Source organism: Papaver somniferum, chromosome 7 (assembly GCF_003573695.1).
Source record: "Papaver somniferum cultivar HN1 chromosome 7, ASM357369v1, whole genome shotgun sequence".
NCBI classification, from domain to species: Eukaryota; Viridiplantae; Streptophyta; class Magnoliopsida; order Ranunculales; family Papaveraceae; genus Papaver; species Papaver somniferum.
The window spans coordinates 180,793,630-180,821,114 of NC_039364.1; the positions used below are offsets into that span (position 1 = coordinate 180,793,630).

At 36.7% G+C, this 27,485-nt stretch overlaps 1 protein-coding gene across 1 annotated transcript; it reads right to left on the reverse strand.

Moving 5' to 3' along the window:
* Positions 1 to 8,303: 8,303 nt before the first annotated feature.
* On the reverse strand, positions 8,304 to 11,013 carry LOC113295637. Its single transcript, XM_026543968.1, has 3 exons — positions 9,509 to 11,013; positions 8,773 to 9,403; positions 8,304 to 8,586 (listed from the first exon to the last, which is right to left on the reverse strand). Exons 1-2 carry the CDS (start codon positions 11,011 to 11,013, stop codon positions 8,800 to 8,802), a joined length of 2,109 nt encoding a protein of 702 aa, XP_026399753.1. The 3' UTR covers positions 8,304 to 8,586; positions 8,773 to 8,799.
* Positions 11,014 to 27,485: the final 16,472 nt, after the last annotated feature.

Below are 27,485 nucleotides of genomic sequence, written 5' to 3' on the forward strand. Positions count from 1 at the left end.
GAGCAATGCTCTAACAATAACAACCTCATCTTCTGTAGAAGGATCTCTAGCTCTCTTAGGGACTTTATATTGCTTTACTACCCCAACCTCCTTGACTTGTTGTTTTTGCTTCTCAATAGCAACAACAGCTTCCATTGCTTTCTCGAATTCATACTTAGAACACCCATTTAGAGTAAGACCAAATACTTGGCAATGAGTACACTTAGGGGGCTTCCAAGAATATTCAACATCCAAAGAAAATCTCTTCACACCATCAACCACAACTGGAATAGAAGTAGGGTAATTGAACATAACATCAACTTCTACACAGATACGAGCATAACGCATTCTTGATCTAGTTAAGGTTTGATTATCCATCATAATTGGTCTTCCCAAATAACTAGCAATGCTACTCAATCCATCAGTATCCCAAAAGTGTAAAAGAACTTTTATGAGATTAACCCAAATAGTTACTGATTTCAATTCAGCAATTTCACTCTCAATATATGGATGCCAAGTTTGCACCAGAAACAATTGATTTGAAATATATAAATATCCATTCTCAAGAGCATTAAACCTATCCTCATCATTATCAAAATCAAAGATAAACGCAAATTCACCATGGATAGTAAGAGTAAAATTACCTTTCGGCTTCCATACACGTTCAACAACCCTTTTCACCAGAGAGTAAGCCTGACGTTTACCAAAAAAAATACCAAATTTTCACATCTCTTGATTTTAGAATCAAGATCTGCACCCTTAACAGAGACGACCCGTTCTCCATTAACCAAATTAGTAGGAACAAACTTCATAGAAGCCTCCTGAGAAACATTCTTCTTCGCCGGAAAAAGAGAAGATGACCAAGTCTTCGATGGTGTTAATGGAAATGAATCAACTGCAGGGTAACACTGGTAGCACCAGGAAGTGAAGAAAATGTAGAACCATGTAAATCTCTCATAGAAAGCCAGCTACCTCCTGAGAGATGGATGAAAGTGGTGGAAAAAGTTGTGGAGCCGTCGTCTCCATACCACCTTACAACGAAGAAAAAAGCACAAAACCGTTAGATCGCACCACCAATAAAAAATAGCCCCACCTCACAGCTTCTCTCTCCTCACGTGCTTCTGCTCAACTGTTATGAACTTACTTGTGATATTCAATAACTCAAAGCATAAGTAACCACTGCAGCCACACTGGACTGAGTTTCCTCTTCTATTCAATTATTGAGTTTATTACAAGAGAGAATAAGACATTAAATAGGGAACAAAACCCTAATAAGGAAGCGACTACACATCCCTCTCTACATGTGGTTCTAGCCAGCACCACTGAATCTCTTATTATCTTAAAACTAAAATAACTACTAACTGTCTTTTTAAGCTAATGAAATTTCTAATCACTACTTTGGGCATCCCAAATTTTGCTAAAAGTAGCCACTCAGAAGCAGTCACATGACATTACCTCCATCTTCAAACCATCCTTGTCCTCAAGGATGAAGTTTAAGAAAGCCGCCCAACCTCCTGCACTCCATAAGCCCATATGGAGCAACTGGATTCCCCCTTTAAGAATCTGTATCATCACCTTTACCCATTGAGCATAAATCACCAGTCCAGCCAACAAATAACTATTTGCCTGCGCAATGTAATGAGCGTACGTGGTTGTGGTTCCTCCCTTGAAGGAGAACCGTGGGTACCACCATATATTCAGACCCCAAGGGTCAAGACGTATAATGTCTTCATAACTTCCAGTTTGGTAGGCGCCACTTGAAACATCAATCCTAACAGTGTTTCCACTGTAACAATGAATAACAACTACAAGATTAATGCTACCATGAAACATTAACTTCCCTCCTTTGTGTGAAATGCCAAGCTTGGACCCGGTTGTAGTTCTATAACAAAAATCCACTAGTGACCAGAAAACTCTTATGCGTGTCTTCCACCAGGAAACAGGCTCACCATGTTCACCTTTTGAAAACATGAATCTGAAGTTTTGTCCCACTGCTGGTAAATGTCTGAAGAAAACCATCTGCACAAACTTTAGCCACAAATAGTCTTGGTGCATATAGCTGAATTTGTCTCGGCTGGTCAAAAAAGTGAGCAGCAGTATTTGTAAGAGGGACTGCCACCAATAACACAAATATGAACCCTATCTAGCTGAATTTGCTTCGAGGGTGGTACCATAAACCCCACATATAGCTGTAGCAAGGATTTAAAGATCCAGTAAGGTGAAACTTATACATACCCACCACTTGGTTGCAACATGAAGAATGATGTTGCATACAACCGAACAAACGCCAACCGCCCCAAGTGGAATGTGGAACTGTTATTTTAACTCTCCCACAACTCGAAAATCTGCCATAGATGGCAAGTGGAAGCAGATAAGAGTGTAGAACTGAACCCGTACACGAGAGATAAATATGGTTGCTCGCAATTGTGGGAACTGAAGGGAGAAGTAGCCAAGAAATGTCATCACAAGGATTAACAACACGGTACATGCAGCATCTCTGACTGCTTGTCTTTCCATCACTGTCATGGTATAGGCTGTCGCAATACTCGAAGCTTGAAGTATGTAACACCAAAAATTAGAGATAGAGTATTCTAGTAACTCCATGTAAATCAAGGTGTAACTCCTTGCATTACCCAGATTCCTTGATCTTTTCGAGGACAGATTGCGCTTCAGAACCTAGTTAGTAATTCTCTGAATCATTCCCGAATGATTCCTGAACGTATCCGAACGGACCGAATTCGAATGATATTTCCGAACTATTTGAACTCCGAATCTAGTTCCCGAATTATATGGACCTCACGGATGATTCACAAACGTATCCGAACTGATCGAATCCGAATGATATTTCCGAACTAGAACTCGGAACCTAGTTTGAACGCCCAACCTTGCTCTCCCATAGGTCACTCTCTGACCAAAGTTCTGTTGGTTGGTTTTCGTTTGATTTTGTATATAATTTATATTTAAATACAATTATTCAGTTAAAATTTTCTATTGGTAGTTGTTTAACCAGTGTTTTATGTGTTGATTTTTGTTTAAAAGTCTATAAACTCGTTTTATAATACATTTATGATTTATGCGATTAAATTGTATACTTTTTATTAAGTAATCACGCTAAAATGTTTTTTTCCATCTTATAAATCATATACAAATAAAATTAGTCTCGTAATAAGGTCATGGTACTTATCAATTTATCATATATGTAAGCCAAATTTTAAGTGCCGAACTCACATTTATAAAACGAATATACATGTACGTATGTCGTTCCGAACAACGAACCGTTGACCGGATTTTTGACCGTATCCGGCCTATCCGAATCTGTATAATTCTCGTACGTATGCCGTCCCGAACTACTACCCGTACCCCGAATTGCTAACTAGGCTTCAGAATAGTTGCTGGCATTAGATTGTGAACCTCAGCTTCGCGGAATAAACGGTTCCTATAGATCCAGTTTACAACAAAGCTCCTCCCTGAGATCAAACTCTGTACAAGACGGCTAGCAACACGCACATTCCATAAGGGTATAAAAAACAATGTGAAGTCTCCTCTCACATAACCCACCCACTGCCAGTAACATATACTCCCTCCGTCCCTAATTAGATGACCTAGTTGTAGTTTGCACAATTTTTAAAACAAGGATGTTAGTAAAACTTAGAAATGATTTATCTCTTAAACTATATCACGGTTTTTCGTAAACTTTATACCGTCGAAAAGCATTTTAAAACACCTACGTAACGAATATAAACATAACTATCAAATTATACATATTTTTTATAGTAACAAAAATAGGTCATCTATTTATGGGACAAAACTTAAAACCAAGTAGGTCATCTAATTAGGGACGGAGGGAGTATTAAAATGTGTGGTTGCCTGTAGACACTGCAACTGAACCTCCAACTGGTGCATAACAGTTCTGGTGTAGGAGCAAAAACAAGGATACCAGATTTCAAATGCAATATGATCTTGTGATATACCAGCAACATACTGCTTTGTATCTTGTAGAGGTGTAGTACCGGAAAATATATCTTGAAATATAAAAAAATCGCACCAGAGAGTTGTTGTAACGCTTCTGTGAGGAGCATGTAAGTGTCACTTCGTCTCCTTGTACTATAGTGTCACTTGTTGAGGAGACATTCTGGTGCTCCAAGAGTTGTCGAACAGTACCAATGAGATACCCAGCAAAAGAATTCCATCCTCCAGCACCACCACTAAGTCCCATCTGTATTTGATTATGAACCTCATCCTTGCAGAACATACTGCTCCTATAAGTTCCTTCAGCGTCACAGCTTAAAACAACACTTCTCTCCTTCCCAGAAACACATTCATGTACCCCGATGAAGTTGGAATACCAAATTGCTATTGAGAAACTCTCGCAGGATTCGGCTTCTTCACTACCATTCAAACTCCTTAAACCGGTGGAAGCCAAGTCAAATTTCCCATTCAAAAAAACTAGTAACATCAACACATTTGGAATGTAAAGTATAGTGAGTGTGTATTGGGTTCCTAGCACTCTTGCCAGTGCACAAGCAAGACAGGGACAATTCTCCTCGATTTGACATACAATTCCCCACATATACTTGTAACACAGTTGAGAATGTTGACTGCAAGCGCATTTATATACATCCATCTGTTGGTCGCAACCCGAACTCGGATGCTGAGCACAGTAAAACGAGTAGAAACAACTCCAAATGGAATAAATCAATGTCATTATAACTCTCTCACGAAGTGAAAGACTCCCGTAGACTTCAGTATGCAAAAAAAAACGTGTAATAACCTGATTTCTGAAAGAGAAATATGACCTTTCTCCACTGTGAGGATTGAAAGAAGAAACATCTGGAGGTAAGGAAACTCCTTCAAGGGGGTTTTCCTAGCCACAACTCTGCTCAGACTCCCCGCTACAAGAGCATTTATTTTGTCGAAAAATCCTGGTACCTTTCCACTCCTATGTATTACAGAATGTATGACCCAGATATTAAGTAAACCACGCCGCAGATGCAAGATTAGTGAACCTATGTCACCACTCCAACTCCATCTTCCAGTATGATGCAGTGCATAAAATAGTTCCTGAACTTTCCCATAATGACTTTCATTTGGCATTGGAGTAGCAAAATGGTACAGAGAACCTTACTTTGTTTAGATTTTGAGCCAACCTCTTGCAAGTGTCACTGTTTTCACCCTCCTTGGTAAGTATAATCCCAATCAAATTGGCAAGCAACAAAGCTAACTGGTACTTATCTTTTAGAACATGCTCATAGGAAATAATTGTATCAGCATAGAATTTATAATCACCATCAAAACATGAATCTCTTTCCATAAGTTCAATATATCTCCCACGATCAAATACTCCACCAGTATAGTTAAAACAAAGGTAAGAAGCTTTATCACTAGCCAAATTTGGACTACTAACATCTTTACTCATGAAATTCACAATATCCAGTTGAAACATCTCACCAAATAGATTATCCCCATCACCAGTATTACCATTAGCATCCAATACAAAATTATCCTTGTAGTAAGCTATTAAAATGAAACAAACATTGAGTACAACTAAATTAAAAGTAGTTATCTCAAAACACCATTCAAAAGCTCTCACAAAATAAGAAAACACATGATTACATAGAACCCCGGGTTGGCATATGAAGAACCCCTGATGAAGCTTAATTCAAGTATCGAATGGAAGAAATCCAATGAAAATTTTAAATCTCCCCATTGGAATTTGAAGAATAGCTAATGAGCCAAGGTGTAGGACTACAATCTCCTCAAGCCACCTATACTTCGTCTTCAAATTAAAATGTTCACCTCTCCCATTATCTAGCATTTGATCAAACGACTCATAAGCCGTCTCAATGCCAACTATTCTAGCCCACAAGAGGAACACAAATTTATTTATCCAGTCATTCTAACAAATACTAGTAGTTTACTACATCACCCTTATGACCAGTTCTAATAAATTCCAGTGCAGCTGAATCAGGGAATATTGAATCTGAGGCATACCCATGATGTAAAATAAGCTGACGAACATATTCCCCAATAAAATCAGAAAAACCCTTCCTAATTTCAAACTTTTTGCCACGATCAAATAAGTCACGAAGAGAATTGGTAGGAATGAAACAGGATGTGGGTAGTGGGTAATATTACCTGTAAGCTCACGAGTTTCTCCCCAGTAACCTCATCACTCAAAACTTCTTGAGGTTGAACATTGACCCCATCAGACAAATCCTTCTCGTCGAAGAAAAACAAAGGAATGAGCGATTCGAAATTGGCGGTATCGTCTTCTTCTTCGTCTTCTACTTCAAGTGAATAAGAAGGGATCACTCACAATCATCTTCTTGCTCGTCAAAGAAATAAGAAGGAATCAGCTCGACATCTAGAGAATCATCTTGTTCCTCAAAAAAATAAGAAGGAATAATCAACTCGAACTCATCTTCTTCATCCTTTTTAGCAACATTTGTAACTCCAGTAACTAATTGTTCTTCATACGAAGGTTTGTTGAATGATTCCAAGTCTCTTTCTGTCATGGAAATAAGAAGCTCCGTTAATTGAAGGTGGATTTCTCGAAGTGGTGAGTTTCCATCCAGCAACAACCTTAGTTTCTGCAATCTATAATCACTTAGTTTCTGACTTAACTTCAATTTCTCCGAGAGTTCATCCATTGCAGAGTACGCACATAATTTTTCTGGATATACCAATTGTTATGAACTTACCTGTGATATTCAATAACTCAAAGCATAAGTAACCACTCCAACACTCACACTCGACTGAGTGTTGGTGCAAAAGTTGATCACTCCAACAACCTTCCAGATGCGTGTGAGTTGACCCAATCGCTACCGTTGATGATAAATCTCCAAAAAATTGTTGAAAAGAGGTGGGGTACCTGCAAAAACACTCTGATGCTAAAGTCAAAGGATATTCTATGCAAGTGTGTTGTGGTGAAAAGAATATAATTTTGTACCTTTTGAGTTGAGATTTAGCCTCTAGGCAGAAATTAGATGTAACTTTAGGGTTTAATAGTTATCCAAATAATTTCCCTCATCTGTATAAATCCCAAATAACAACCAGATTCATGATAAAATTTGTTATTATATCCAATACTTATCATAATCCTTATTTATCTTAAATAATTATTATTTTGAATAATAATTATAACCACTTAAGATAATTATCCTCTTTGGATTTTGCAATTATCTTAAATAATATTAATAATTATCTATAATAATTATCCCATGGAAATCTTAACCTCTTTTATTAGGATCTTATTATCCATGGACTTTTGGGCTTCAATAATAAGCCAAGTGGGTTTCTATAATAAACCGAATTGGGCTTCCATATTAAGCCAAGTGGGTTTCCATAATAAATCCACCGGTTTCCATAATAAATCAAATCCAGGCTTCCATAATAAGCCTTGTGGGTTTCCATAACAAACCCACCGATTTCCCTAATAAACCGAATCCATACTTCCATAATAAGCCTTGTGAGTTTCCATAACAAATCCACCGGTTTCCATAATAAAACGACCGGTTTCCGTAATAAACCGGACTTAAGGCTTCCATTATAAGCCTCGTGTGATACGCATGTACGCTATTTGAACAGGATACAAACATCGCCCCCTCTTAACTCTCGACTTGTTGATGAATTAAGAAAAGTATAATCCCGACTGTTCGTCGCAACGTGCTTACAATGACCCTCGTTACTTTTTATGATCATCATGTCGTGAATTTAGCGTAGCTAACTTTTCGGAGTGCGCCCGGGTTTAAGCCAACATTTCTAAGTATATGAATTATACTTAAAATTTCCATGCACCCACATACTGCATGTACTTAACACACTGAAAACACGTTCAAAATACCAATAATGTACCAAAAAATTTCTAATATAAATTTACGCACGTACCGGCATGTGAGGCTTGACGTGTCCATGCGCTCTATTATTAGACCCAAGACCAACGTGTTTATTTAGCTTTAATAGTTCTTCCGTCGGTCCCTTGGTGGGATCTTGCTAACTCCACCACTTGTGTCATAAGCCCACGTGTTAATCACAAAAAGAACACGTCCCCTCCGGATCACAATCCTTGTCACTTCTCTTATAAGTGACCATCAGCATATGAAGCCCGACAATTCCGTACGTATCATTATGAGACCCAAAGCCTGGGAAGCACCGACACACGACACGGACACGGACACGACACGACACGGACACGAGGACCGGCAATTTCTCAAAATATTAGGACACGGACACGTATATATATAAATATTTTCATTAAATTATATATGTTTGTCCCCATTCCTAACATAAAAGATTAAGCATTTACCTGTCTAAATGTTCCAGCCTTCCAGGAGAACATAGATATCCATTATCAACAAAAGGTTATATAGACATTTACTAGTCTATATATACATATCAACAAAAAATTAGAAGGCTTTGCAAAAGGGAGTAAAGTCCTTTCCGCGACATTTACTAGTCTATATATATACATATCAACAAAAAATTAGAAGGCTTCGCAAAGGGGAGTGAAGTCCTTCCCGCAACAGCGCAACTTCATGAACCAAATACTAGCCCAAAAAACAAGGATCCTCCAAGTATGATGTGAATGCCGCTACATCCAGGATCCAGCTGTAGAAATTTAAAACAAAGAATTGGCATAAATGAAAGTTGCCAGAGTTTGTAAGAGTGCAGGGCTACTTGTAGAAGGTCAGTTTAAACACAAATTTCAGGGGGAATTCACATCATAAAACAAAGAATTGGCATGATAGTAACTAAAATTTTAGAATAAAACAGATCAAGGAGATGGACAGTTACCTGGTCACCAAAAAATAACGTCAACAGTCAAACCAGGGGGTATAGCTCCTCCACATTAGCTTCATTATCATCCAATATCATGCGTTCCATCTCTGGCTCATTAAGAGAAAGATCAGCAACTTCAAGTACACCAACAGTACCCTCCATAGTATCAAAAGAATCACCTCCAATGTCCCACATTCTTGTATCCCCTAGCAAGTATTCTGGGCTTCGTCTTGATAAGAGACGAAGATTAGTATGAACAAATACCAAATCTTCACCTCTTTGTGGAGTAATTTTATTTCTCTTCACAGAATTTATGAAACTATACGTACTCCAGTTTCTCTCACTACAAGAAGATGAACAAGGTTGGCCAAGCAACATGAGTGCTTTTTGCTGAAGTAAAGGAGCATACACCCCATAAGTAACCCACCACACATAAGGATTCATACTCCATCTATCATTTATGGTATTTGCATTTGCAAATTCTTCACGGCAAGATGAAAACTTAGCATACTCAATGTTAACTTCTCTTAACTCATCCGCATCGTAATACCTCTCGAAACACTTCAATCTTTGACCTGCAATCAAAAGATCTCTATGTGGTGGAACACGCCCTGGACGTTCATCAAGCCACTGACGACTATAATACCTATGTTGTTTCAATTATGATTTTAGTATAAATTTTTTTAACATTTAACTCAACTGACCAGAAAATATAAATAAGCGATTGCATATTTTACACTGTCATACATACCTTGGGTTCAATGAATGTGCCAAAGAGTGAAGCGGTGTGCTACTTTTACTCCAACGATCTGTTAAAATCCCGTCCACCACCATATGAAATGGTGAAATATCATATTCTTGTAAGCCCTCGTGGCGATGTATAATGCTCTTTACCTCATCTATCATTCGATCCCACCTTTCATAAACCAAGTGAAGACAAGGCTCGTCTGTGTCGCATAATCTAAGCATTTCTATGATAGGTTTTGTAAAATCAATAACATACTGCAAAGTGTTCCACCAATCATCATCCAACAACTTCTCTTTTATAAACAATGCTTGATTAGGATCATCATCTTTATATGATGACCATTGATTGCAAATTACCAAGTTACGGAGTCCTTGCTTCACATCTTTAAATCTTTGAAGCATTATAATACTAGAGGCAAAACGTGTCTCTGCAAGTGTGAATAATTTTAACTCCACATGTTCATTAAACATGGCTAATCTCATGGAATGTTTAGTGATGAAGTTTCTGATCAGTACCACCTCAGCAATAATTTCACTAATCCAAGCACACCCTTCATATACTAAAACATTAGTTCGAATATCTCTCGGATGACATATATTCTTTAAAGCAAGGTTTAGTGTGTGGACTACACATGGAGTCCAAAAAATGTGTTTAAACTGACCTTCTACAAGTAGCCCTGCACTCTTACAAACTGGTGCATTGTCCGTGATTACTTGCACAACATTCTGATGCCCAACTTCCGTAATTGTCTCAATGATCAACTTAGAAATGTACTCTTTGTCCTTCACTGACCCTTGAGTGTTGACTGCTTTAATAAACATTGCACCAGCCTCTGAAACAGCCATAAAGTTCATGTCGGTCACAATACTCACACCTTTTTCTTTCCAAGTGCTCTTAATTGGTTCCAGCTCTTTCTCAACATGTTCTATTTCCTTCCGTAAAAGAGTTGTTCTTAGTTTATTATAACCCGGCGGAATATAACCTTGAATGCTTTTACTATCTGATGTAGCCAAATTAAATGCAACTTTATAATATGGACACCTAGCAAGATGGAACGGCAAGCCAGCTGCATAAAACAACCGTGCAATTATGATATCCATTTCTTCACGTCTGGCAGCATTATACAATTTCTCTATTGGGCTCTCAACCCCTCTTTTCTTCTTCCTAGGATCTTCAACAAGTGATGAAGAATTTGACGCAAAAGAAGAACCACTACCTGATCCACATGTTGGCAGAGGCACACTTTTAAACTTAGATGCTTTTGCTCTGGCCTCAGCTTCATCACTCAATTGTTTCATTTCCTGAAGTTTATGTTCTCTGACCTTTGGACATATTCTAATTCCAGAGCCTGGAATCTTTAACAAATGTGCTTTCACTCTTGAATATGAACCCGAATATGGAACTTGACAGTGGTTACATACAAAATTCCAATTACCACCACCTTTAACTTTATCCTTCTTAGTCACATATCTCCATAGCGGAGTAGTGCTTAAAACCTCTTCGTTCATATCTGGCTATCTGCATCAAAATTAAAGAGATGATAGCCATCAAAATACAAGCATAAAATCATTACAAGCAGAAAATTAAAAGATAATTATAAGTATTATATATAAAGCTCAAATTCAATGAACGACCAAAAATGCCCCCAAAGGCCCCAAAAAAAACCCTAAAACCTACACAGTAGACAATACACATGATCCCCACCACTAAAATCAAAACAAAACCCAAATTCACCAAATACAGCAACAACCCAAATTCACAATAGATTGAAAATAGAACAAAAAATCAATAACTCAACAAAATCATGCAAATCAGAAGGAAGAAGGGAGAGTAAAAGAAAGAGAACATACCTTCAAATTCAGTGTAAACAACTAAGAGATAAAGCCATAACAACTAGCAAATGATTGTAAAAAACTAAATAAGTTGATTTTCGGATGATCAACTTAGATCTGAGAAGAGAAGAGAAGAGTAAAGGTGAGGGAGACTGTGGGAAGGGGTATTCTTCTGAGTTCTGAGAGTAGAAGATAGACGAGAGAGAGAGATGAGTTTTGATAAAAAAATTTTTTTTTTTGGAATTTAAGATATAGGGTAACATATGCGTCCAACGTGCGTCAAGTGAGGACACGGATTTTGATGCGTCCGACACGCGTCGTGTGGGCGTCGTGGCCGCGTCATGTGTCCGCGTGTCGGCGTCGTGGCCGCGTCATGTGTCCATAGTGGAACTCTATCGCTTAGTCATAAGCCCACGTGCTTACCTCAGTCTCATATGAATCCCTCGGTCTCATAGTGGAACTCTTCGCTTAGTCATGACCTCAGTCCGTATCACCTCTTTCATAAATGACCAACTTGTTTACTGTCAGCGTCCTTCAGTTTCCGCGTATTCCAACTCCAAGTTAGCAATTCGGGATTCGACACACGTACGAGTATTATTCGGTCCAAAATTCGGTCAACGGGACGTGATTCGTCAGTAATTCGGAACGGCATACATACGTGTATAATTCGATTTATAAATGTGAGTTCGGCTCTGAAAATTCGGTATCTATATATAACAAATAATTTATATTTATAAGGTCATACACCAATTTTATGCATATGTGTGAGTTATTTAAAGAAAAATAAACTTAATATGATGATATTAATTATATATACAACATTAGTCATCCAAGAGGACGTCATATGGTGGTTTAGATGCTTGGTTAGTGAGTTTGAGATCTCTCTTACCTTCACCTTCAAATCTCTTCAGTCATTTTTGTTTCATAAAAATTACAACACGTCTAATATTGGGTCGTGTATGCTCGGAAGGCAGTAAAGCCCAAAAAGTAGGGTCTTTGAAAACGTAAAAGCTAAAGAATTTATGGCAAATTAAGCTGACATTCGGGATACGTAAAATTCGTGAACGATTCGCGAATAATCCGGGAATACCACATAATACACGATTTGAGTTCGGAGTTGCAAACGTTCGCGAATAAGACGGTAAAATTCGTGATACGTAAAAATTCGCGAATGATAGGTTCCAGCTATGGTCTATTTTGAACTGTGTTCAACCAGCAACGGACTCTTTGGCCAGTAAGAGTTTGATTCCTTGTACAATTATAGACCTGAATCCTTATGGCACTATAAATTCGATTCCCTTTGGTCTCCACTTTTTTTGTGCTTTTCAAACTCCTAGCCAATACTGCATGCGCCTCTATCCGTCTTTTATATATATATAAATATGAACTAATAGTCATCGCAATACCACATCTGCAGCGATCCTTCTTCTCTTGCTAGCTTCCTCGGGTAAGTACAGCCTTGTCCTTTTCCTATGTTATGCTCCCTTTTTAACAAGAGAAGTTAGCTGATTATCCTTTGATTTTGCGTCTTTTGTACAACATCATCACCTTTTCAAGCGCTCGCATTGATCAAGGTACGAACCACCACTGTTTCTCCCGTAACTGCTTTGCCTTGTACTGTATGATTAAAAAAAAATGAAGTAATCCTCTAATTAGTTGTTTTCTTGCTTCTCTTAACCTCCCTAGACTCGGTATACTTACATATATCCCTTTACTAAAAATATGTACGCACTTTTTACATCGTCCGTTAGGAAAGATTTAATCTTCACTTGTGAGAACTACTTCTCAAATTACACTTCGTTTTGTTGATCAACATCTCTATAACTGGGTGGTCGACACGCCATTGAATTAACTTCTTGACCTTATAGGTGCAATCACTTATTTTCCATTCCAAGAAGATACACCTGGAGTGCTTGGCTCGCAAGGAAATGGAGATTGCCAGACTACAGCCACTGGTAACTGAGAAAATTGGTTATAGCAAAAATGAACGCGTGGTTAGCTGATTTAACCACCAGGAATGACAAGCTCGAGATGGAAAGGCTGGTCATTGTTTCCCTTCAAAAAAGCCTCAAGGTGACCCGGGGCACGCTCGACGTGCCCAGGGATTCATGAGAGATGATAGGCCTATTGATAACGACTACGATCCGGAGGAATCCAATTCGAAGGATGAATAAGCTAGCCGTGTTCTCCATCATTCCCTTTTCTGTGGACGCCCTGTTTCCCTTTCATTGTAGACGTTATCCTTGCTAGGCGTCCGTCAAAATTTATCTATGCAACTATTCTCTTTAATAGAATCGTTTTCCTCTTTATTCCGACGAGCAGTCTCCCTATTTCTTCTATAATTATACATGACCGCACTTAATTTTTCTCATTAATAGAAAATTTTTCAATCCTTAATTCAATGTCCGGATCCAATCGATATCCTAACAAAAACAAACCCTTATCTGTACTAGGTAGCTCCCGAATTCAACTAGGCACGTCACCCGGCTGATACGGTCTTGCCTAAGCACACTCGCTTCCCTTCTGCTTCATTACCTAGGTAAATACACTTTTATTGAAATATTTTCTAATCGTCTTTCTCTTTATTAGAAAAACATTGCACTTAATTCCAAAGTACTTCGTTTTTGCCTGCCTTTCTCTTTATTAGAAAAACATTACAACTATTTCCTCTAGTAACCAGAATGCTTCGTCTTTGTCTTTCTCTTTTATAGAAAAACATTGCACGTATTTCTTTAATAAACACATGCATAAAAGTGTTCTCAGTTGTGACTATAAACTCGATTTATAATTGTGAAGACTTATCGTTCCTCGGTGTTCGTTCCTTCCACTCTAGTCGCCCCCATTACTTGCAATGATACTGAAAGGGATGTGTCTTATTGTTCGACTTCCTTAATCATATTGGTTTTGATTGCGTGATAGGCGTCACTTTAGACGCCCTCAATATCTGTAGAGATACTCCCAAATTGCAAAGACGCCCCCAAGTGAGACAAGAAATGGATCTACTATATCCAATCCTTATGCTAGATGGTTATGAGCTTATGACCAGATGTGTTCTCCGTTTTCATCTTTGTTCTGGGTCCATTATGGATTTTTCTCTTGGAATTACCATAAATTTTTTGTTTTGGTTTCGCGTGTCCCTCGCTCCGGACCCTTTCGTTTTACATAATAACTTTGCTTTCTTTTCCTTCTCAGCTTTCGCGTACCTATCACCCCTGTCATACAACTCCTTGAGGGTTTCGACTGGTTGAACTGCTAATGAGTTGTAAATTCCAATCTCATCATAATCCATTGCATTTTTATATGCTTCTATTATGAATCCCTCGTCCACCTTTCTAATTTCATTAACTTCCTGACGAAACCTCCTATTAAAATCAAAAAGACTCTCGCCTGGCTCTTTGTCCAAGAGGAATAAATGACTGCTTTCTTTTTTGATTCCGAGGTTAATCTTTTATTGCTTGAAAAACACATCTGACAGCATTCCGAAACTTCTAATTGAATTTGACTCTAATTGTGAGAACCAAGTTAGAGCCTTACCCGTCAAGGTCATTGGAAAGGTTCTACAGAGTAGCTCGTCCCTGAAGCTCCACAAACTCATTGAGGCTTAAAATCGTTGGACATGCTCCACTGGATTTCCATTGTGCCCGTCAAAAAATTCCTTGAATTGAGGATGGTTGAAACTCGAGGGTGGGTGGAAGCGCCTTATCTTTTCAACAAACGGAGAGTCCATTGATTTTTTCATCGATAAGATTTGTTGCTCTTCATATTTGGATTGCTTTTGGGCTAACAACTCACCAATCATTTCATGAAGCCTTCTTTTGCTGAGTTCTTCACCTCTCACTGAGTCTCCTTCAGTCTCTTTGCGAATCCGCTCATTCCTGACAGGATCCATTCTCCTTTAGAATGGTCTTTATAACGTCTAAACCTCTTCGAGTGATCATCATTGATATGATCATCCCTTTGTCTATGTATTTTGTGACTTGGTCTGGTTCGCCTATCTTGCTCGACCGTGTAGTAATGATCATCATCGGGTATATAACGGTCATAATAGCCATCATTATGGTGATCACGACTTTGATAATCGTTCCTGACATCCTCGCTTCTTCTTCTATCACTTCGATTGAGCCGACGATCGTCAAGAACTTCGTCCCCTCTGCGTGGGTTGTCTCGTTCTCGATGAGCACGACGGTTTGACCTATCACTTTCGGAATGCGGAATAGCTGCTTCTTCAAACTCATTTATTTTCTCCAATGCAACCTTGAGTCGCTTGTTTTCCCTTTCCAATTCCTGGAAACGCTCACGTAACGTCAAGTCGATAGGAGTCACCTGCGGGTTGTTAACTTGTGCAGTTGGTGGGTTCGTAGCTTGCGCAGGCAGTGGGTTAGCCCGCATTCCTCTATTAGCGATGTCCTCCTGAAGAAGTTGCTGGATGCTATGGTGTTGACCTTGAGTCCCTCTTTGACGATTGAGGTTTTTGCTAATGGTCCGGGGAGGCGATCTACGTAACTGAACATTGTTTCCCCTGAGACTTGGAGTGGATCTCACAGAACGAGCGGCTGATGCTGTTGATGAAACCGATGCTTCCATTCCTTCCCTTTCGTCTTGATGAGTATGGACGACAACACTCCTTAAAGTTCGATTGTTGGCATGTTGACCTGAAGGATTTCCATTAGGTGCATCAACATCCATCTCAAGTCGATTTGCTCTTGAAGAATCCATAAGTTATTCTTTCTTTGTTAACTTCGCTTTTAACAACTTTTTCGGATCTTTCAACAACTTTTCTGAATCGTCTACAACTCTGGAAAAGTTCAGAAACTTTCTGCAACTCTGGATCTTCCGCAACTTTCTGAAAAGTTCAGAAACTTTCTGCAACTCTGGATCTTTCACAACTTTCTGAAAAGTTCATAAACTTTCTGCAACTCTGGATCTTTCGCAACTTTCTGAAAAGTTCAGAAACTTTCTGCAACTCTGGATCTTCCGCAACTTTCTAAAAAGGTTCAGAAACTTCCTGCAACTTTTTGAGAAAGTTCAGAAACGTTCGTGTGGGAACAATTTCTTTTACTCGGAGAACAAGAACTTTACTCGTAGTCCCCTTAGTCGGCGCCAAAAGATGTTGGTGCAAAAATTGATCACTCCAACAATCTTCGAGATGCGTGTGAGTTGATCCAATCGCTACCGTTGATAATAAATCTCCAAAGAATTGTTGAAAAGAGGTGGGGTACCTGCAAAAACACTCTGATGCTAAAGTCAGAGGATGTTCCATGCAAGTGTGTTGTGGTGAAAAGAATAGAATTCTGTACCTTTTGAGTTGAGATTTAGCCTCTATATATAGGCAGAAAGTAGATGTAGCTTTAGGGTTTAATAATTATACAAATAACTTCCCTCATCTGTATAAATCCCAAATAACAACCAGATTCATGATAAAATTTGTTATTCTATCTAATACTTATCATAATCCTTATTTATCTTAAATAATTATTATCTTGAATAATAATTATAACCACTTAAGATAATTATCCTCTTTCTGTTAGGATTTTGCAATTATCTTAAATAATATTAATAATTATGTATAATAATTATCCCATGGAAATCTTAACCTCTTTTATTAGGATCTTATTACCGATGGACTTTTGGGCTTCAATAATAAGCCAAGTGGGTTTCTATAATAAACCGAATTGGGTTTCCATATTAAGCCAAGTGAGTTTCCATAATAAACCAAATCCAGGCTTCCATAATAAGCCTTGTAGGTTTCCATAACAAACCCACCGGTTTCCATAATAAACCGAATCCAGGCTTCCATAATAATCCTTGTGGGTTTCCATAACAAACCGACCGGTTTCCATAATAAACCGGACTTAGGCTTCCATTATAAGCCTCGTGTGATACACACGTACGCTATTTGAATAGGGTACAAACACTGAGTTTCCTCTTCTATTCAATTCTTGGGTTCATTACTTTTTTTTGGTAAGTCCAAAATTGTATTAATAGATAACAAAATGTACAAATAGTTTATAAGAAAAGAGATCCGTAAACCCCAAGAACTTACAAACTATTTAAATATATACATATAATAAGCAATATTGGGGTATTCAATTGACCCTAAAAAATAAGGTCGCTCCTCATAATTCATGCCTACCCTATTATCTAACAAACAACCCCTTTTCACCATAGCATGCGCAGCAAAATTGGCCTCCCTATAAGTGTGATGAAACCGAATGGTTCCATAACTATTGCAAATCTCCCGCCATCTTTGCTTAAGAAACCAGGGCACATTAGAAGATGACAAGGCACTTATCGCTCCAATAGAATCAGACCGAATAAGAACATTGAGCACACCCCAATTAGAAGCCCACTCAAGCCCAACAATTATACCCATTAACTCTGCCGAGTAATTGTTAGTAACACCAAGCCCAATACTCATTGCTCCTAACACATTACAATCCACGTCTCTTACCACCACACCTGCACCTCCTCTACCAGGATCCTCCTAGCCGCACCATCACAACATAGTTGAATTTCATCACTGTTTGGAGGGGTCCAATAACATTCCACCAGTTCAACCAATTTAACCTTCCTATACTTAACACAGAAAAAATCCAAGATACTAAGATCCGAAACAGTATTATGCATAGAGTAAATTATTCTTATGACCCTATATATTATGGGTCTTACTCTTATGACCTTAGGTCCATACAAATAATTATCCCCTAATAAGAAATTACTGTATGTTGTCCCCATTTCTTCCTTTGTGACTACTCACTGTCAAAAACAAAATCATTCTCAGAATTGTTTTTTGATAAACCAAACCATTCTATGATTCTTCTGTAAAAACAAATCATCCTCTGACTCTTCTGTGATCGTCATCATAATCTTCATCGTCAATATCGATAGAAACCTAAATCAATGTATTCATTATTTTGTGAAACAAGACATTCTTTTATTCTTCTGTAGTCTTCATCATAATCTTCGTCGTCACCGTCAAAATAATTGATAAACAACAAACAATAAATCAGCGAAAAACGAAATCAAAAGAAAAAAATGGTGAAAAGATCTCAATTAGAACCTCGTAACAACAAATCTAAAATGATTAGCAAAGAAATTGAAGTCGAAATTGAATCTGATTCAGAAAATACAGAATCAGATGAAGAACAAACCGAGGATCAAGTAAAAAAACAAGCAATAAACGGTATAAGATCTGTTTATTTGTATACAATTCATTGTATTTGTGGATATCTTCTACATGGACTAAAATTTGTGATTTTTTTTTTTAGCTAGAAGCATCAAATAAGAAGAAATCTAAGAGATGTAAGAGCAAAAAAATGGAAGCAGATGAAGAAGAAGGTATAAAAGCTTTTGTTTTCTCTTCTTGTTGATTCTTCCTGCATGAAAACTAAATTTTAGGTATTTTTCCAGCAAAAATCAAATGTGTGAATATATCCTGCACAATAGTTGTGAATATAACCTACACAAAAATGGAAGCATATGAAGAATAAGGTACTAAATGATTTTGTTTTCTCTTCTTTTTTAGGTTCTTCAACATCAAGCACTAATTTTTTCACATATTTATGGCGTCGAGATTTAAGGATTTTTGTAGGATATTTTCTTCTTCTACTGTCTTAAATTTGGAGCGATCTCGTCTTGAATTCATAGAATTAGACGTGCTTTACAAACTTGTAAGTTTTTATTCGTACATGTTTTCTTAGTTTTCCTTGATAGTTCACTTTCCTTATCTTGTATTTTGGAGTAATCTTGTATGAGCTTATCTATGTATATCAAATTGACCTTCTTGTGGACAGGAATATCAAGTTGAACAAGAATCATAGAGATGAAATTTTTGCAAGGGTATTAACTAGCAATTGGTTTACCCTTAATCAGTTAGTAAAGGTAGTACTAAAATCTCTTCACTTTCTTTCTTTTTATCTCTATTGTATTATTAATGTCTTAATTTTATTGTTATACTAGATTCCCATGGTATACAACTGTACTTTGTCGCTATACTAGATTTCGTGCATATTTCCTCCACAAAATCGAGTCGTGCATATTTTCTCCACAGGTCGAGTGTTGGATGATTGTTCATGTGCTGCAAAGAATAATGATTTTGAAGTTTTCCTACATATATTCTAGTTGTGAGTATTCCCTCCACGGTTTCCATTTGTGTATATTTTTCGCATATTTCGAAGTCGAGGATTTTTTTATGCACATGAATTTTGCATCTCGATTTTCATACAAAAATGTGTGAATATGCCCTGCACATGAAGTTTTTCTATGTTTTGTATCATGTATAGGATAAATGATGCTAAAACTATCTTACATTTAGTATCATGATTTTGTTTTTCAATATAAGAATCAACTGAAGAAATAAGCTCATTTACATTTAATTGGTAACAAAAAAATATGTAGAGAAATAAAACAAATGATGAAGAAATCGCGGAAGTAATACCTATCCGGAAGTATAATCATTTAATTAGTATATTTTATGCACATATTGAAGTTGTACTTGTTTCTTTATGAGTATTTGAATCTAGATCAAAAAAGGAAGAAATCTTGAATGGTACTAGCAAACAAAGTTGATTAGATGCTGAATAATTACATGTTAGAGAACATTTAGCAAAGAAAAATACTAAAATGCTCTTGTTTTCTCTTTTTGTGGAATTTTTGTTCACAACTCAAACTTGTGGATGCTTCCTGCACAGAATTAACTGTGGATAAATCCTGCACATAATGAATTGTGGATATATATCCAAAGATGACTTAAGCTTGTTGTAAGATCCAAATATCGCACAACAGTAAGAGTTTGTGAAATTATAGAGAGAGTTTGCGAGAATGTAGCAGAGCCTGCGAAATTGTAATAAGAGCCTGAGAGAATGTAGCACCAGATCCGAAATTAGGTGAAATGTTAGTTGTACATTAGCTGTCATCCACTATGTAAACACCTATATGAAGAGAAAGGCAAGAGAGAGAAAGGGATATAATCAGAAAGAGAGATACACTTTAGGAGAGGATTATTATTATGAGAGGATTTTCTATTGTGTAGTATTATCTCCTTCTTCTTCCCCAAAGAGAGCTCCAAATACTCATTAATGGAGTCTCAATTGTAATCCATATGTAATTACAAAAAACCATAGTGAAGATCCCTAACCCCGTGGATGTAGATCATATTGATCGAACCACGTAAATCTTGTGTCTTATTTTCTATTTTCATTATCTTTATCTTTATTTTCATATCAAATAAGTTTAGATCTAGAAATTATAGTCATGATAATACAAGGGGTGTGTTGTAGGATTTCCTGCAACTACATAATGGCGCTAGAAACAGGGAACGAGTAAAGGATTTATCCTTCTTGTAACTTGTTGATTCAAGAAATTTTCATGAAGATTAGCTACTGTTCATATTTTTCTAGATCTACAAATTTAGGTTCAAAAATGGAAATTTTATGGAAGAAATCACACTTTCAGGGAGTAAACATCATCAACAATTCAAAGACATGAAAAGAGTGAGAGAGAAAAATTAGTTGTTGTGGTGAAATTTAAGGAGAAAATGGAAGTTTTAGTGGAAGATTTTCATGTTCAGGAGAAGAAGGCAAATGTGAAAGAAGTTAAGGAAGGACGAAGAAAAGATAAGAGGCAGATGCTGCAATTTCTATCACAAACAGAAATTCGCACAGATGGTTTGAGCTGGAGAGAGTATGCAATAGGTCACGGGTTCGAATTTCGCAGAGACACATATTTTTCATTTTCTTCTCATTTGCATGGGAGAATAAAAGAATAAGAGAAAAACATTGTGCGTTTATTTCGTAAAGAGATTCTTGAACAGTTGATCAAGAGAACAATATGTACGTTCGTGGTCGCAAGTTCGAACTTCCCTGCGAGCATAGTTTTCTTCTTTTTAAAGATAGCGAAAATATGAATAATTTCGCAATATTATTTCATTAGCTCGTAAAAAAGAGGTAGCACAGTTGGTCAAACTTCTCTAGAGTGAGTTGTAAGACTCGAGTTCGAATCCCTCATCAAGCTTAATTTTCGCACATTTTTGAAATCCTAAAGGCGAAGAAATGGAATAAAGTACAACATTGTGTGTTTCTTTCGCAAGCAACAAGTAGCACAGATGGTCAGTGAAGGAGTATGTAAACTAGATGACATGGGTTCGATTCTCCCTGCGACCAAATAATTTTTGCCTCGCAAATATTCATTTCGCAGAGTTGATATTTGATTACTTCGCACAGTCTTTGATTATTTCACAAGAGAGGGTTAGCACAGTTGGTCAGGATGCATGAATGCAAGCAGTAGGTTGCGGGATCAATTCTTGCTTCTCGCATGTTCATTTTTATTATGCGAAATTTATACAGAATTACCTCTTACACAGTTGGAATTTGATTACTTCGCAAGAACTTTGATTATCTCGCAAAAGAGGCTTAACACAGTTGGTATGGTGCGAGAAAATCCAAGAAGCAGATCAAGGGTTCAAGTCTCACTTCTCAAACTTCTTTTTGTTGCGCGAAATTCATACATTTCAAGGCATTTATTCACTTCTTTGACAACAACAGCGACTCACATGAAAGATAAGTACCACTTCCTTGAACATTTTACTTTATACTAAGAACAAATAAAAAGATTTTTGATTTGATTTACAAAAAAGCGATTCAATCGCATGATTACAAAGATTTCAAAGATTATAAAGATTACTAAGATTACAAAGACTTCAAAATTACAAAGATTGCGAGATTTCAAAATTACAGAAAACTGAGAAAATTTAGTTTATATGTTTCTCTAGAATATTTCTTTTACAGAGAATAAAAAGATTTTTGATTTGATTTACAAAATGCGAAACAATCGCAGAATTACAAAAATTTCACAATTACAAAGATTTCAGAATTATAATGTATTAGAATTTCTCTTGAATATTTACTTTGCTTCAAATGATATGATATTATGAGAATGAAAGGGTGGATGAAAGAAATGACAGAAATGAAAGAATGAATGAAGAATAAAAGAACAAAGAAACGCGAAAATTTCGCAAGAGACAATCTAAGATTTATAAAAATCTAAGATTAGAATGGGGCAAACCTTTATGGCGTACACCCTAGTTCGCGAATAAAATTTCGCAAGAGGTAAATGTAAGACCTAAAGTACGTCATAGAAGGGGGTACCTGTAGCATGACTCAGGGAAAAGGTTACACCGCCCCTGGAACCTGAGTCATGGAGATTTGGGGTCAATAAAGCCCATCCGGGAGAGGCACCTTGGATTCTCAGCCTAAGCATATGACTTAGGTTGGGCGACTAAGGTAATAAGGACTCTCCCAAGGAGTGAAGAATATGATCAAGACGCCGAGGTACACGGTTGAGTCAAGAGTGCCAGGGGCGTTTGAAACGTCCTTGCCATTCTTGACAAGTCTTGGCTTATATTGCACTCGGCCCGAAGAAAACCCCACTTAGGGTGCAGTCTCATAACCATAAGCCCCATAGGTAAAAGGGATAATAGGCTGCGAAAACAACTGTTTGTTGTTAAGACCGGATGGGAGGAGCTAACCTTGTATGGTAGAAGTACGCCTCCTTGAAGGGGAAACCAGGGGGGAGATAAGGGCGGCACCCTCCATTAGGGAGCTGATAAGTGTCTTAAGACGCAAATGTCATGAGGCTTTTTACTCGCAAGGGTATTAGGGCTTGTCATATTTGTGCAACAATCCTGAAGAGGAAATAATACTAGAGAAAAAGATAACACGAGATCAATGGGTCATTACATGAAAGTGTGAAGACGTCCTGCGATTTCGTCGCAAGACGAAAATGTCATGGGGCTTTATTTTCGCAAGAATATTTAGGCCTGTCATATTGTCGCAACAATCCTGAAGAGGCAATAATACAAAAGAAAAAGTTAAGTCAAGATCAATGGGTTTTTGCATGAAAGTGCAAAGACGTCCTGTGATTTTGTCGCAATGACAAGAGGTGGCAAAATAAGACCTTTAACTAGGAAGGAAAAATAAGACCACATAAGAAAATGAGTAAGCAAGTAAGCTTGCGAGAATGATTATATGTAAGCAAACAAGCTTGCGAATATGTACGTGGAAATGAAACTGAGGCAGTGAAAATGCCGCAGACTTGATATTATGATCATAATGTTATGAGATACTAATAGTGCAGGAAAAAAGAAAGATGAAACACAAGTAAGAACTTGTGAGGAACAATAACTACACGAAGAGGAATGTATACACTAAAGAAAAAGCCAGAGAAATGGAGAATGGAGGCAATTTAAATCTACATCAATTTTAGCGTGCAAAATGAGCTAAGTAACGCAAACATTAGCTATACATTGCAATAGATAAGCATTCTCATCATACAAACATCATATTCGCATCATAAAAGCATTGCATAAGCATTTCATAGCATAAACATCGCATACACATTTCATAACATAATCATCACATAAGCATTATATTCGCACAAGTACTTTACAAAACTGTACGGAATAATATTGCAGAACTTCGCAATAATATCGCAGAATTTCGCAGAATTTTTCAGAATTTCGCAGAATTATTCAGAATTTTGCAGAATTTCGCAGAATTATTCAGAATTTCGCAGAATTTTTCAGAATTTCGCAGAATGTGTCAGAATTTCGTAGGACTATTCAGAATTTCGTAGGATTATTCAGAATGTGTCAGAATTTTGCAGAATGTGATTATTTCGCAGAATGTGTCAGAATTTCGTAGGATTATTCAGAATTTCGTAGGATTATTCAGAATGTGTCAGAATTTTGCAGAATGTGATTATTTCGCAGAATGTGATTATTCCGAACTATATGATCATTTCGCTCAATTATTTCACACAATTATAAGCAACTTGAAGAGATTATACTATCACATGAGCACAAAACATGAGACAGAGGCAAGATGAGAATGAAGAAACAATTCACACATTCAACATTTCTCAAAGATTCTACCCTCATAGATAAAGAACAGAGGCAACTATGGATTACCAAGAAAACATTTTAGGTTCTTTATCTTCTCGGCAAGAATCACCAAAAATGGAGTAATAATTTCGCATGAATAGAGGCAATACTTATTATTCTCATTCAAGGACGGATACTTCTTATATTTCAAGAATTGAATATTTCTTATACTTCATCAAGGATACTTCATGCTTCTTATATTTCTTCAAGGATACTTCATACTTCGCATACTTCAAAGGATGATACTTCTTATTTACTTCGCAACATTCCGGAACTTCACAAAAGAATAGACACAAGTACGTACTTTTCAAGTCCAGTATTCTTTCGCTCGTTCCTTCATCAACAAAGATCAAAGACTACTCCAATAACACGTATCTCTCTCCAACAACTACAACAATGGATTTTTTTTATAAAGATCGCTTTTCAAGCAATATTCAAGAAAAAAGAGGCAAGATGTAGGATCCAAATATCGCACAACAGTAAGAGTTTGAGAAATTATAGAGAGAGTTTGCGAGAATGTAGCAGAGCCTGTGAAATTGTAATAAGAGCCTGAGAGAGTGTAGCACCAGATCCGAAATTAGGTGAAATGTTAGTTGTACATTAGCTGTCATCCACTATGTAAACACCTATATAAAGAGAAAGGCAAGAGAGAGAAAATGATATAATCAGAAAGAGAAATACACTTTAGGAGAGGATTATTATTATGAGATGATTTTCTATTGTGTAGTATTATCTCCTTCTTCTTCCCCAAAGAGAGCTCCAAATGCTCATTAATGGAGTCTCAATTGTAATCCATATGTAATTACAAACAACCATAGTGAAGATCCCTAACCCCGTGGATGTATATCATATTGATCGAACCACGTAAATCTTGTGTCTTATTTTCTATTTTCATTATCTTTATCTTTATTTTCATATCAAATAAGTTTAGATCTAGAAATTATAGTCATGATAATAGAAGGGGTGTGTCGTAGGATTTCCTGCAACTACACTTGTTCTTATTGTTAGTCATAAAAGTAAAATGTTTGTATTTGTTTTTGTAGCTTCATCTGCATCTAGGCCATATAAAGCGACTGTTAGTAATGCTTGATTTACATCGAGTTTGTTATATAGTTATCTAATAAAAATAAAAAACTCAGTAATACATCCCTGCCCTTATATGTTGTGTGACTCGACCATGTACTGTTTGATGTTAAGTTGTTATATCATAACCTTGAACAAGTTGTTTCCCCAAAAAAAAATCCCATTAACTCCGTTGTACTGTATGCACTCATAAAAAGTTGCATTCAGAGAATGCATATGAGGAACAATTCTAAATTGGAGAAAATCTTCATCCTTAATATTGTGGTTTGAAGAATTTGTACGTTTATATGAGTGCAGGTGTTGATTTCCTACACATATTTTAGTTGTGAATATTTCCTGCACGGTTTCGAGTTGTATATTTTTCGCACATTTTCAAGTTGAGGATAGTGTATTTTTCGCACATTTTCAAGATATTACTACTAGCTAAAAGTACCACTGGCGAGCAGCAGAAATATTCACAATTAGGATATCTGAGTAATATCTTCACATAATGAATTTTAGTTTATTTGTACTTGAAAATGTGCAAAAAAAAATGTGTGAATAGTATCTACACAAAAATATGGTGTCAGTAATATCTTCACTGAATGAATTTTCAAAATGTGTATATTTTTTGAACATCTTCACGGTTTTCAGTTGTGTATATCATCACAGTTGGTAAACTTAAGTTTGTCACTCATTGTAGGTTTGGAAACTGGAATGCAGGACACCGATGCATATGAGCAAGGAGATTATGGTGAATTTTAGTCAAGGATGTAACAATAATCATCACTCGAGACTTCTTCTAGCTCCAACTTCTATGATGGTTGAGATAATGTTGCTTACAACCGAGGTTAAACTGTTAACTCCTCATCGATTTTCATCTCAGATATGCAGCATTGTGAAGTTTCAATATCAAAGAGGCAGTAAACTCTAGACGGTAGCAAATATAAGTTGCAGCAGCTGATCATGGAGACTCGACGTCACAAATTTATTTGGTTAGTTTAGTGTGTCTGTGCAAAGGGAACCATTGGAATTGGATACACAGATAGAACACGCAGATTTCACACACGTGCACTCAACTTTCAGGGTGGTAGTAGTAGTTGTTGTTGTGAAGTGCAATACTGTTAATGAAGAGATGGAGATATTATTTTCGTTCAATCTTCATGATGAGAAATTTCAGTTCATTCATCTACCAGCTAAAAGTACCACCGGCGAGCAACAGAAATATTCACAACTAGAATATGTGAGTAATATCTTCAAAGAATGAACTTTAGATAATTTGTACTTGAAAATCTGGGAAAAATAGTTGTGTGAATATTATCTACACAAAAAAATGGTGTGAGTAATATCTTCACAGAATGAATTTTAGGTAATTTGTACTTGTTGTTTAATTGGTACTTGTTGTGCAGATATATGTGCTTTTTATTTTTATTTTTGTGAATATTATCTACACATTTCAAGTTTGTTTAAGATGTTACGCTCAATTTTTATTTTTGATCCCAATAGTTTCTTCGATAACTATTCAAAAATAAACAGAGAAGAATAAATTTGTGCATGATCCCTACACATAAAAACTCTGTGAATAATTTCTTCACATAGTACCTTGACATAAAAACCAATCCACTCTAAAAAAAATAATAATTATTCCTTCTGAAGTAAACAAAAAAGTAACATGAAAAGAAAAACAAAAATGTGTAAAAAGCTAAATTTAACATCTCAGAAAAAATAAAAAAACTATATAAAAATGTAGTTCAAACTAAAAAAATTCACTTATAAGCCAGAGTATTTTCCCAATCCATGTCCTCTTCTTCTACCAGTTGTGATTGGAGCTTCACCAGGAGGATCTGGATATCTCTTGTTGTGAAAAGTTGGCTTTCTACAGTTACCACACATTCGTTTCTTCCTTGGCTTCTCAGAACGAGGTATATACCTTTTTTTTTTGTCTTTGAAGTCCTTTAATAACAGAAGGAGCGTTGACCTTAGTGCTTTCATTAACTTCATTCGATTTCTTGACATAAGAGAAGTTGGATGTGAATAGGCATTACGATAACACTCAGTTGTAAAACCAGGATCAATGTAAACATATACGGTGTGTGTATTGTACCTACAAAAAATAAAAAAGGACTCATCAGTTACTAACATTCTAAAA